Source organism: Triplophysa dalaica, chromosome 17 (assembly GCF_015846415.1).
Source record: "Triplophysa dalaica isolate WHDGS20190420 chromosome 17, ASM1584641v1, whole genome shotgun sequence".
NCBI lineage: Eukaryota > Metazoa > Chordata > Actinopteri > Cypriniformes > Nemacheilidae > Triplophysa > Triplophysa dalaica.
In genome coordinates, this window is record NC_079558.1 from 7,405,081 (window position 1) to 7,418,662 (window position 13,582).

At 41.5% G+C, this 13,582-nt stretch overlaps 1 protein-coding gene across 3 annotated transcripts in view; it reads right to left on the reverse strand.

Moving 5' to 3' along the window:
• Positions 1–1,522: 1,522 nt before the first annotated feature.
• nrxn1a (neurexin 1a) overlaps positions 1,523–13,582 on the reverse strand; it is a 133,878-nt gene continuing 121,818 nt past the window's right edge. For all 3 annotated transcript variants that reach the window (XM_056771911.1, XM_056771913.1, XM_056771912.1), the window contains 2 exons: positions 5,610–5,691; positions 1,523–3,409 (listed from right to left, as the gene is read on the reverse strand). In XM_056771911.1, coding sequence (XP_056627889.1) covers positions 3,108–3,409; positions 5,610–5,691 — 384 coding nt within the window. In that variant the 3' untranslated portion in view covers positions 1,523–3,107. The remainder of the gene's footprint in view (positions 3,410–5,609; positions 5,692–13,582) is intronic.

Genomic DNA, 13,582 nt, shown 5'->3' on the forward strand with positions numbered 1-13,582 from the left:
TATGACACTGTCCATTTATAGAACTGGAAACATATGGGAGACAGTCTCTCCATTTTAAGAAATATCTGTTTAATTTTATATATTTTTAGACTCAGGTAATGAGAGCCATTTATTAAACAAAGGCCACTGCTGGAAAGATTTGTCATGCTACCATTTACAGAATGGTAATAAACTGTCACACTGTTTAAATCATGTTCATATGTCATTTTGATTTAAGAGACTGAGAGCAACAACAGGTTGAGGACACAAAAGCGGGTGTTAGATCCGATGTGTTATGTCGCTAAATCAATGGCATTACACCTTCAAGGTTAAACCTCATGATTAATGATGTTAGTACTGTGAGAGATGCAGACTCTTTGTATTTACTACACACTTTTTAATTTAACAACCTGTAAGGGAACACATCTTTCACAAATCCATTATTGAAACCCAGAGTTACTCTTTTTTTCAATTTTTTGATGAAAGAACATCATCTACATATATTCAATCACATTTTTCTGCTGCTCTTCCGACTATGATTTTCGACAATTAAATAAAACCGAGAAGGGAAGATTGTCTCAAGGCCGTGACGAACGCCCCTCCCTCCCACACTCCCTCTGCAAAGTGTGTTGAAATGAGGCCTGATGAAAAGTCTATGGCGGGTGTGAATAATTCATGAATCATAAATTATAGCGCATGCCTCCCTGTAGGGGTAGTTATTTCACACCAGCTGTTCTGTTGCCTCCTCCTGTGCAGAAAATTAAAGAGAGGCGCTATCCTCAACCATCTAACACCATGACCGAACCCTCTCCACTGCCCGATTCTGCCAGAGAGCTTTTATCATAACATCTTCTTCTTCAAAAGGAATGTAACAGTGTGTGTTTTCTTTGTTATGTTGGATCGATGGCCTCATTCAATATCCACACACAGCATGACTGGCCCCTCAAGGTTCCCTGGGAAGAATTTATGTGTGGAACGTACATAATGTTTGGTCCATAGAAGCAAAGCTTTTGTTCATTAACAGGGCAATATACTGAAACCAAAAAAACAAGCGATAATGAAAACATAATAGCGGATGCCACATGTAAGTGTTGGTTTAAAGATAAATATGCAACAAGATATTTTGACGAAATATAACACATTGAAATAATACATCCTGACATTAGGGTTGTCACAATATACCGGTATTGTCAATAATCGGGATATTTAAAACTACAATGATTGAAATCGTGTTTACACATATCGTAAACTATTCAGCCCCATAAAAAATTTCACCACAACGGTTAAAATGGTTACAAACTCTCTCTGCCTTCATACACTTTTATTTGAAGTGTGATTAATTTACCAAATAACAGACAAAACACAAATAAAAAAAAAGAATTTCATTGATGGCATCATTTCTTTTTATACTGTAAACATTTTGATAATTATTGAGATAATACCGTTATCGATATTTTAGGGGTGAAATAATTATGTCATGAAAATTGGATACCGTGACAGCCCTGCATCTATATAACAAGAAAATTAAGGACAACTGCTTCGATAGGTCTTAATATTTTATTTATTCATTTGATTTTTCAAAACTATTTTTTCATAATAAATCTTCACTTTGAGGTCATCAAAGAATTGTCACAATAAAAACAAAAGAAGGTATTATAGAAAAATTGTACACAAATAAAAAAAACACACAAAAAAACCAAAAAGCTAACTTTTTTTCGGAAGGTCATATATTTTTATACCTCTTGTACATTCCACACAGTACAAGATAAAAATGTTTGCAAACACTTTTGACGGGTGGTTTTTCATCTTTGTGCTATAATCCAATGCTCAAATATTGGGGGACTGAGTTCCTTAGTGTTATTTGAGATTATGCTGTCGTCTCCCGGCAGATCTGAGTTCTAAATACCATGCATAATTTGTTTGGTCACTAAGACAAGCAAGAGAATATTGCTTAAACAGTCCAAAATCGTAGTTCCACATATCTGCTTGCTTTCCAAAACCTAAACTGTTGACTTTTCCTGTTGACACAACAGTAAACACAAAAAAAATAAAGGAAGGAAGGAGTATGTCAAAAATAACATATTTTGAAGATGCGCATAAAGAAGTGAAAATAAATCATTGTAGCTAATGGCAGAAACGGTTCTATCGCTATTGCAACACATTGACATTTAAGTTTCTGTTTTTCGTTCTTTTCGCCTTCGTTTTTTCTAAAAAAAAAAAGTTTGAAGAGCAGGTATACTGTAGTTGGCATCATCTATATAACAGGCTATAAAACACCACTTCAGCCACAGTCCAGAGAGCACACAGATAGTCTTTGCACCGTATATAAACATGTAATAAGATACTTTACGTGCATGGAGTTTTTCTCAATCTATCCCAAATGGCCCCGGTGTTCCTCGTCTTCACCAGCGCAATCTGTCAGCGTTTCGACAAACATACAAACAGAAGAAAATCCAATAACCTTTACACTCGGATTGATATTTAAGGCCTCCGCAACTCTCTTTGACAGCAAGGGCTTTGTCCGGCAAACGAAAATCCGTTCCCAACATCCCCGTCTCATCCAAACTTGCAATACTGCCATCGGAAAAGGGAGTCAAATACTTTGGCTGATTTAACAATCATAGGTAGCATCTTATTAAGTCCTTCCTTGCTTTTTCGTCCCATCAATCAAATGTTTGTTTGGATTGTTGCAGATGTTCGTGGTTTTTCTGGCTTTAGAGGGAAAATGTTCTGGCAACACATTTATACAGGCAACATAATATGAAATACACGTAATTCTAACCAGCGGCCGTTTCTGTCAGCGATACACTTGAACATAGAACGCTGACACCCTCCCTTATCCAGGGCTGAGCCTCTCAAAGTTTTGGGTTCCTCCGCAGTCCATTCGCTGCCCATTTCGTACACACTTCTCAACTTGGTAAAGTTTTTGTGTGCTTGGTTATAAAGTATGTTTTCTCATTGTTAGTAACAGTATATCCTGTCTTAGATGCAACTAAGACAGTTTGTGTCTTTGTCAATCTTTTTTTCTCGATTACTATACACAGGTTGACCTCCCCTCCCCTTTTGCGTGTGAGTTCGGAGCACTGGATCTCTGGGCGGGATTATAAGGGGGAGGGATGTCTGTAAGATCAGACGTAGTACTCTTTGTCCTTGTTTTTCTTATCTTTTTTATTTTTGGGTGCGCCGATGGGCTTTTCTTTCACCGCCGCCCCGTTGGGCTGCGTGGCTGAATTGCTGATGTAGTTGCGACTCTCGTCCACGTGGTACGAGCCCTCGTCACGATTTCGGTATTTGTACATGGCGTACAGTAGGATTAATATGCACAGGGCGGCGGCCGCGACGATGCCCACGACCATACCTGTGGTGCTGCTGGATTCCCGGATCACCTCCGGGCTAGGGTAACCCTTCGCTTCGGGTGGCGGAGGGTGAGCTGTGGATACACAAGAAAAGGAGAGAGAGCATTCATTAAAGGCAATGAAACAAATCTCTATATGTGCTTAATTATTAAATAATGAAGATTAAAGCGGAGTTATATATGAATTTGCTATTGCAAATTCAATATAGCTGATACTTCCGCGCCATTATTTGCCGATGAGCAAACGAGAAATGGGCTTGTAGGAAGCGGAATGGAAAAATGTGTGGAAGAGTAACTGAGCGAACTGGAAGGAGACACGAAAATCAATATTTCTTCGCCAAATTGATTCCCCTCATGACGAGATCAGATATCCGTCTGAGAAACTGCTCCCGAGTCACTTCAGTAAACAGGACATAAAGCAGACTAATGACACTTAACCCTAAACGTACCAACACGTGCATTTACCGCCGCTGAATATCTTTCTTTCTGAATGAACAAACATTTACTGTAAGCTTGCGCAAACATATCTCCGTGGGCACAGATAAGTGTGAGATCAGAATGAACATGTGGCACATTTTCCAAACTGCGACCAGTGAGTGAACTCATTTGGTCATTTAAGATTCGGGGCGGTTCAGTGTGGCGTGGTTTGATTTATGTCTGTCGGAGAGGAGAATGTAACTGTGAGGCAGCGCGGCTGCAAGGCACAAACGCTTGGCAAAACAACACATGTAACAAAGCCGTTCGCAGCTTAGGTCTGACGTGCTGCGACCCGCAGGTGCAGAAAATGAGACGTGACAAAGTACATCGAGGAATTATGGATGGAGACGACAGCGAAACCTTTCCTTTTTACAACTGGGACGTGCTTATTAACATTGTAACTTATCCGCTTTAGGCAACATTCGATGATTAGAAATGCTGCATCCAGATTTGTCAATATATTTTTTCATTATGTCTCGGAATGCTTGCATTTGCCACGTGTATTATGACTGCCGCCCAGGCCACTTGCAGTCGCTAAGGCAGCTGAAGGATTGGTTTAACCTTTGTGCTTCATTTTTCATGTCAAAAGCGGTTTACGCAGTTGACTGCGTAACCAGGATGCACCAGCTGAGTGGAGAAATGGGAAAAGCTGAACACGCTACGTTAGCATGTGAGCTGGCCTTTTAAAAAAAACTATAAAATTTGTCCTGCATACAATAAACAAATGACTGGAAGATCTAGGGATAAAATGATGCTTAAAGAGACCAGATATTGAACATATAATGTATGCTTTGCACAAAGTTATTTGGTCAAAGAGTCAAAATAATGTCTTAGTATACAGGACATAAAATTTATAATGGCGTATTCAGTTTGATTAAACAAACTTAAAAGTCAGCACACACAGAATTATTTTATATAAACAGCATGTGCAAGAAAAAAAGTATACCTCAGGTTACAATGCGTCAACCAGGTACGACACGACAAATGAAAATGCGATAAAAGCTATCTCTCCAATGTTTCCGTCTTAACCATCTGCGCAAGCAAAGGTTGATTTTGTATGTCACTTGCTTTCTGATTCTGTGGCATCAGGAAACCCCACCCACACGATAATACACTGGACTGAAATACCATTCCTCGTGTATATTAAATATTAAACATAGCCAAGGTTCTTGGAATCTAGGAAACATTGAATATTATATGACAAATCATCAAGGAAAAGCATAAAAATGGTTTTGCCAGGTAAGGCAGCGTAGAAGCACAAGCTATGTGTTCTAGTTTTCCATGCAGTGCCATAAGTGCGTGAGAGCGAACAAATAAAATACTCGTCCACACCGTTTTCCGCTGTGATTTTGTAGTGCCTCTCGACATTTTTATGTTAAAAAAGGACAAAAACACAAAGAACTGTGCTCTAAAATTACATTAACATTACATTTTTAGCATTTGGCAGATTCTTTTATTCCAATTAGGTATTAAAAACAATATTACCTTGAATGTTTTTATTACTCTGCGGTATAAACTATCTGCCTGGCTGGGCTTTGAGGGAAAATAGCTAATGTGGTTTTTGAAGCGCTTTTTTTGAGTGTGTTATGCTGCTACTAACGGTGTTTAGAATTGTTTTTAGTCTGATGACTTTACCCAAAATAGTAATAAACTGCAGTGAAACAATCCTATGATCAAATAAACTATTACAGTTAAAATAATCTTTGAGGGGTGGTTTCAAAACAGAACAATGGAGAAAATGAAGGAAAACATGACACATAAAAGAATTGTATAATAATATAAAAGAAAGATGACTAACCTAACCCACCTGAACTTGGGTCGCAAGGGTCAATATCCTCATCATCGCTGGGACACTCTGCTGATGCCACCAGAAGGTCATCCTGTACCAGAGAGACAGAAAGGATGGAAGGATCATCAAAATGCCTTGTGGCATCATTACAGTTTTATAGGGCTGCTATATCATCTTAGGCCTCATGCTGAGAGACAGAGAGAGAGAGAGAGAGAGAGAGAGAGAGACAAGGAAATGTCCTTATGGACTGCCACTCTGATAGCTCTCACAGGTCCTCAGAGCTTTCTCACAGACATGATCAAAGGTGTCCTAACTGTCAAAGGTCGCAACTTTCTTGGGAAAGCGAGGATTATAACATGTCAAATCAACTTATAGTACACTCTACTGAGACTTCCACATCAAGGTGGTTCAAAATATCGATCACAGCATCACAAAAACACACACACACACACAAAGATTTCATCACAAATCCCTTGACAGTTTTCAATTTTGCCAGCACTTGCTGTATAAAGACGGTCACATAGCAACATGTGATGTGAAGAACATCAAATCTCCTTTCATCCTTCCCGCTGGGAAACAATCTCATCAAACATGCCTTTTAATCTGATTAAACCATAGGCACCGAATCTACACACAATGAAAACAGTGCACGACAACACACGTGGCAGGAAAGCTTGCCTCAGCTCCAGTGATGGTTCCAAAAGGAAAGAAAGCCATGTTGAGATTTCACGCTTCGATTTCAAAAGATCCTATCCGACTGTGGTTCGAAAGCGCCGTGCGTCTGGCTGCGAAGGAATTCTCCATCAACTATGTAAGAAGGCAGCGAGCTTCGCGTTCCTCGCGGCGGTACGGCAAAATTCCATCTGACGACGTTGCTTCAGTGGCATCCATTTAGCAGTAGTCTTCACACCTCTCTCTCTCTCTGCAATTAGCCAGAGCGTGTACACGTTCGCCAGCTGGCCAAACGTGTACATGCGAGTGTGTTTGTCCCAACAGAAATGTAGTGCTGGCTGAGTGTATATGTGAGCGAGCGGGGAGGAGAGACATCGATTTGTCTCTTTGTGCTCACACGGTCTGCCCACAGGCTGCGGGGCAATGCCCACGCCAATCAGGACCTTTCACCATCATCACAGTCTGCAGACCACACGAACAGAACACAGAAAGAGGGTGTGGGAGGGCACCCTGCACAGTTGTTTCAAGTGGTTGCCATAACCACATGGATGCCATTTTCCTTGCAGCGATATCTGTTCAACTCCCAGCTCTCAAAAACCCTGCAAGTAGGTCAGCGCGAGTGAATAATTTAGATCACTGACGTAACGGTGCCGCTTGCCGCTGGAAGAATGAGAAACGTGAAGGTAATGCTTTGCGCAACAGAGTCCTCGCTAAAGGCCGGTAGCGGATTACGCTCGCTTGACTCTGGAGATGAAAAGAATTATAAGGTACCGAGAGGGATTCTGGGAGCCAGGAGCGCCCGATGCTCCTTTCCCCCCCAATAAGATGCTGGTTCTTTTACCAGAGCAGTTGCTTGGCTCCTCGAAACCTGCCTATGTTTACAGACTCAAGAGTCGGTTGATGACGTAATGTAACCGACTATATCCCAACGTCACCTGTCCAGAAATAAACAGCGCATTGCGGTCTTTGTACACTTTGTTTTGAAAACATATTTTAACGGCAAAAAAATAATAATAGCAAAACCCTAAGGTAAAACAAATAAAACTCCAATACCAATTCACAATATAATTTTATTTAATAAATAAATTATTATTTAATAACTAGATAAAACGTGACTAGAGAAGTATTGATATCTTGGAATTTTAAGGTCCTATCTGCATTCTGAGCAGTTTTGAGATATTGTACTTCAAATTATTTGCATTAAAAATTCCTTTTTGTTTTCTAAAAATGTCAGAAAATGCAAACAACATGAAGAAAAAGCATTACGTAACGTAATTAAGTTGTCATTAAAGAAGAATCTGTAACTCAATTGTGACAAAAAATGATGGAACCTTATAATTTCGAGGTGACGATATTTGATCGTCACAAATTATTCTCTTTTATTACATTAACAGGCTTGTTTTAATTAAATTCTCAGTACACACATTTGGTTATTTGTCAAATAATATTAAAAGAGTAGGAGTGATATCAATCAAATTACTGAGATGCTCATTTTGCGAATTTACACGTAATGTATGTAAGGCGGGGTCATAACCTCCACAAATATCGAGGGGATATATATTCACATCAGAAACAAACCTATACAAAACCAAATTTGAATATGTGGTTACATTTCTGACAGAATGCATTGCAGGAAGCACTAGCAGATTTGGCAGGTTGTGAATAATGCACAGACTTCAGGATGATACACAGCCCAAGATCAGTGCTCCCTCCTTGGTAACTATGGAGATGATGGAAGGATGTTAGGGTAGAAAAAATGCCAAAAATGCCATTTTAGTTAAGAATGGAGGCTGACTGCCACTCAGTGCAAGTATAGATAACATACGTTACGTTAAATGCTTAAATATACACTTACAGATGTTTATATTTGAACTCTCAAATATAATTGAGTAAAGCAGCAAAGTCTAATAAAGTTAAAAGAGAAACGCTGACATAAGAGACTGAAACATCTACACACTAAACATATAACTATAGTTGTAACTATATTGCCATATTGTGACCCAGACATCTATATTTCACCAGGTCCCTGGTGACCCCTCCAGTTGAAGATCTGGACAGAAAACTGAAAGACTGTCTGCTTGAATCTCACAACCGGAGATCCCTTAGCTATCATCACTGTTGCCCCAAGCAAACCACCTAACCTAAAGTTCTTCCACCGCGACTGTCCTTGTCGACTGTGATAAGTGTATTGTAAAGTCACTTTGGCATCGGCTAAGCAGCATTGTGACTGTCAGCATTTCACGAACGTGCTCCACCCAAACCTTTGTTAAGAATTCCTATCGCACAGCTGAACGCCTCAAACTATCCTTGTTTTTCCTCTCGCTTTCCACTTTTGGAAATATTGCCCCAAAGCAATGTGTCAAAACTCGACTGGCAATGCTCAGATGTGGTGTTACGCAAGTGCTCGAGCGCGGGGCTGTTTTCAGCATCTAGAAAAGTCACGAATGACTAAGACCGAGCCTTAGCATCCATCTGCCTGAGATTGCCATTCTCCTCCATCCACTGCCCACTCGACAGCTGTGCTGAGGCGGATGAGGGCGACAGAATCAGCCTACATCATGACTGTCCCTTTTCTTCCTGCTGAATAATGGCGGTTTAGAAGCGGCGGCTGTGCTATCAGAGCATCATTTGCATTGCTTGTGCACACACGCATACGTACAGAGTATCAGACTCCTTGTTTTGCTTGCTCTTAATTATTGCACTGCCAACAGACGCAACAAAAGATGTGACACGGCGCCAAAATGGGCGGGGGAGCAGAGAACGAGAGAGATAAGACGGTGTTCGGCTCACCTGTGAACACAGAGGAGGAATCAGCTGTGCTGTAATGAGAAAGGAGTTACCTCCAGACACACTTCAGCACACACAAACTCACTAAACACACACTTTTCCAGCTCCGCCTTCCTCCAACCCTCTCCAATTACCTCACAGCTGCCAGACTGATCTACAGAGACACAGACTAGAGGCGGGAGCCATGTACTTATGTGCGTACACCGGTCAAAAGAGAAAATGGAACACAGATAATGGCCTACTGACCCTTCAACCCCTAAACATTATTACCTTACGTAAGTATTGATCCTTAAACATTAGACAGGCCTGTTTTGTAACATGTACATTTGTGTTAAAAGCAACACAATCTGTGCCTGTCTGAACACATCTCTGTGTCTAGTTAAAGGCAGGGTGTCTGATTCACGAATTACGCCTGTTTAGACAAAGGGCCGAGTACCAAAACAACCTTGTAGCCAATCAGCAGTAAGGGACACAGTGCACAGGATTGACTCGGATTGGATCGAGCCGAGTGCTGACGAAAGTGAAATATGGGGGTAGGGGTGCGTTTGTTTTGGTGATTTGAACATCAACTATGGCTATGTGAAATCGGGAATCCCGCATTAAAGGAGAACACATCTTTTTATTTTTAACTCATCCTCATGTTTACCCTTTCATTTGTTTAACACAAACTCAACACAAACTTTGTGTGTGTTAAAATTAAAATTCTGTCATTTTTAAATACCCTTCAGTCATTTCAAATCTCTGTGACTTATTTTGAAGAATGTTGGTAACCGAACAACGTTGTTAGCTACCCATTGACTTGCATTGGCTTTGTGGCCATACAATCGAAGTGAACGGGTACCGCAGTTTCAAATATCTCTATTTGTGCTTTGTTATTTCAAACCTGTATGACTTTTTTCGGCAAAGGGGTGAGTAAATGATGACAGAATTTTCATTTTTGGGTGAACTATATCTTTAAGCTTTGTTAAGTCATCATTAAAGTAAAACATCCCTGCGTAACTTCTTTTCTCCAAAATGAACTGGCATCTAATACTAAATTCTATTAAATGTTAAAGAAACGAGGCACATGACTGGTGGGGACAATTTTCAAGCATCCGAATGAGGAACATCTCTCATGTCTCTGCTCTGAAAGGACTGCTGCTAAAAAAAACCCGATATAAAATTTGTACAGCGTGTCCTGGGGTGTAGCCTCGCACAAACCCTCTTCCATTCAGAGATGCTTGTATTCCACCACGAATACGAATATCTCAGAACAGTGCCGTTGTCTGTTGTAGTTGCCATGGCGACATGAAGATTCAGCCTGTTCAAAATGATGGGAAATAAAAACTGAAAGTCGGCTCGACTGGGACCTGCAAAGCAAACCGCTTATTTCTCGCCATCTCTTGTTCATTTCCTCCCGATTCTCTCCTCAAGCCAGAGACGTGCGAGTACATCAAAGTCTGCCAGCCAACCTAGCGGCACGCTAATGAAGTGTGAATATTCATAGAGAGATGCTGGTGCTAAATGCAGCTTCACTTCACTGAGAGCTGTGTTTAAAATACCAAGAGCTCATACAATGAATAAAAAATGGCCACTGATGCACTGCAGTATTCTCTCACTAGAATAATTGAAAACTGACAGGAAACACAATGGAGAGATGCCCGCCAGTACACCGCCGGCACATACAGGGATATAGAAAGCCATCCCACAGGGCACCCATATGCTTTCACTGCTTTGAATTATCAGGGAACTGAGACGTCTGGGGGCTTTAACTCGTGAAAGATTCAAAAGATCTAAAAAACACACAATGCGAGAGCGAGAGAGATTCTCTACTGGTAATGGAGATCACAGACTTTTGGAGAGATGGAAATCAAGATGGCTTCCTCTGCAATTCTTCACATGAAGAACGCTTTTCATCTATGGATTCAAATGACTCATTTTAATGTATTCGAGAAATGCTCTGTTAAATTACAGCTCACTTATCACCTTGAATAAACACAGCATGAAATAAAAAAAGCTTTTTTAAGACCATGTGAATTTAAAGGGGGAATTGCAGCTTTTCCTCTTTTTTCCCCCAAAAATACAAAATTCCCCTTTAGGAAAACTAAAAATGAATAATATATTGTTGGTTATCGTTGATCAAAAATATAGATGACTCATCTCGAACTACACACACTTTGGTCCAATCAAATGCTCTTTAGCATAGCAAGTAGCAAATCATGGTTCGTCATTGTGATGTCAAAACAGGGATGACCCCTTCCTGTTTCAAACTTTCTGTTTAAATTCACAGAATAAATCAACACAGAAAATAATACTGCCAAGTGCTTTCATTTGGGTCTTTAAGAAAACTGTATTAAACACTTTATAGCACTCATTAATCATTTGCAAATCTAGCAATTAAACAAAGGGCAAACGCTTCAAGAGTGACTATAAAAGTATTCAGACTCAACTGAAGATTTATGATTCTCCACTCACACTTAGTCGACGTGAGCCAGTAAAGTAGCCTTCACGGGGGCATCCACATGGGCATAAACACATCTGATCATACACTCTGCCCACAGAACACACGGCTCCATAGAGTTGACTTCACACAAGGCACAATTGTTCACAGCAAATCCCATTGGGTTAAACTTTACTGGAAGACATTTTGAATGAGGAAGGGGAAATAAAACGTAAATAAAAGGAACACACAAATATCAGGGTAGGTGGGCCCTTTCTGGTAAGATTTTAACATACTGGCACGCTACAAATGAAGCTGGCGTTTTCGATACAGTGCGTGATGCCACATGCCCGCTGAAACACACCTGGACATCGGTGGCAAACCGCCGACTTGACACACGCTCACAATGCATTGCAACTTTCTTCTCGTAACTCACCCCCCCCTCCTTCCCCCAATTCCACACATTCCCCCTCTCTCTCGCTCGCTCACAGTGCCGAGCGCTGCAGACAAATGGTGCATGCCTTTTTTCGCTGCATGGATGAGACAACATCAAAGACTCTGCATGCGGTGATGGCTGGATGGAGAAGGACCGTGAGAAATAAAGTCTACCTGGGAAGAGGAACAATGCCACCTCGCATCCATGGCAGACTGGCTACACTGTCTGCTTCCTCTATACAGCTGCTGCCTTTCTCTTTCAATGAGACTGAATTCTTGTCCTCTCTCCCTCTCTGAGCTCCCCGTCCCTGCTTCTAGAGCAACAAGAAAGCCCCACACCAGTGAAATCAAGTCCGTTCTGTCAGATCAAAAGTGAAGAAGTCCTACTCTGCTTAGCAGATAGGGATGATAAATTGTCTCTGCATCAGGAGAGCCTATGAGAGCCTACAAACCAGGAGAGAGGGAGATGGGAGGGAGGGAGATGGAAGAAGTGCAGGAGAGAGAAAATGAAAAAGATACACACGGAGAGAAGCGGGCGGGAGGGTAAGCGAGCGAGCGAGCGAGAGAGAGTGAAAAAGCGGTATGACTGGAAGCAGACCGTCTCGATCACCTGACTTCTTTCAGCCAATCACCGGCCATGCTCGGCTCGAGGTTGCTAAGGGTTCGCTCGCTTGGAAACATTTCAGTATATCTTTTCCTTTTTTTTGAAGAGATTGATGTGTGGATAAGGAGGGAGGGGGGTGGCGCACCTTCTGCCCTGCCATCAAACTCCACCGAGACACAACCCACAATCTTACATCAAACACACACATGCACACGCACACTCTTGAAATATATCTGCTCACAGCGGGGCTCCTTTAGGATGGAAAGGGAATGTTATACAACAAGCGAGGACCGGGGAGCAACAGGACAGAGAAACGCTGCATGGCTGGATCTTCTCATCTCAGCGACTCAGCGAGACTTTCCAGCCCCCCTGCTCCTCTGGTACTTCATGTAATTCTGAATCTGAATCTATCCGCTACTCGCCAGCCCAAACAGAACCAGCATCCGTTTACCTCAAAATTTGTGCTTGAGGCTTGTATACACACAACCACATAGAGAAAAGGGGCGGAGATAAAGAGATACAAGGGGCGTGCGCTTCCTTTTGTCTGCTTTAGCACCTGAGTCAGTCTCACGAGACTCTGTTCGTCTCTCGCATCTGCAGAATCTCCGCACAGCCACTGAACACGAGTGTAAATTATGAATGTGACAAAATTTTGGAAGACAAATTTTCAAAAGCGAGGCTGGGTTTCGTCTGCAATGGAATTGCGGGGCGTCTGAGACACAGATATCGTGAAGGGTTCCAGAAGACAACACAGGCAACATGAAAAAGCCTTTTGCAATTAACAGTGCCATCATCACCCATAAGCACACAGTTTAATAACTGTTTGTAATATCTACAACATCCAGAGGGATAGAGAGAGAGAGAGAGAGAGAGAGAGGGAGGGAGGGAGGGAGGGAGGGAGGAAGAGAGAGAGAGAGAGAGAGTAGCTGAGCTAACAGTCCATTTTATTACCCAGTTCCTGCCAGCTCAAACAATTGCATTGATTGACTGATTTAGTCGGTCAGAGACAATGAGCATTGGGACAACAGTGCATGCAATAATTGGACAGATGGGAAAACAGACAGA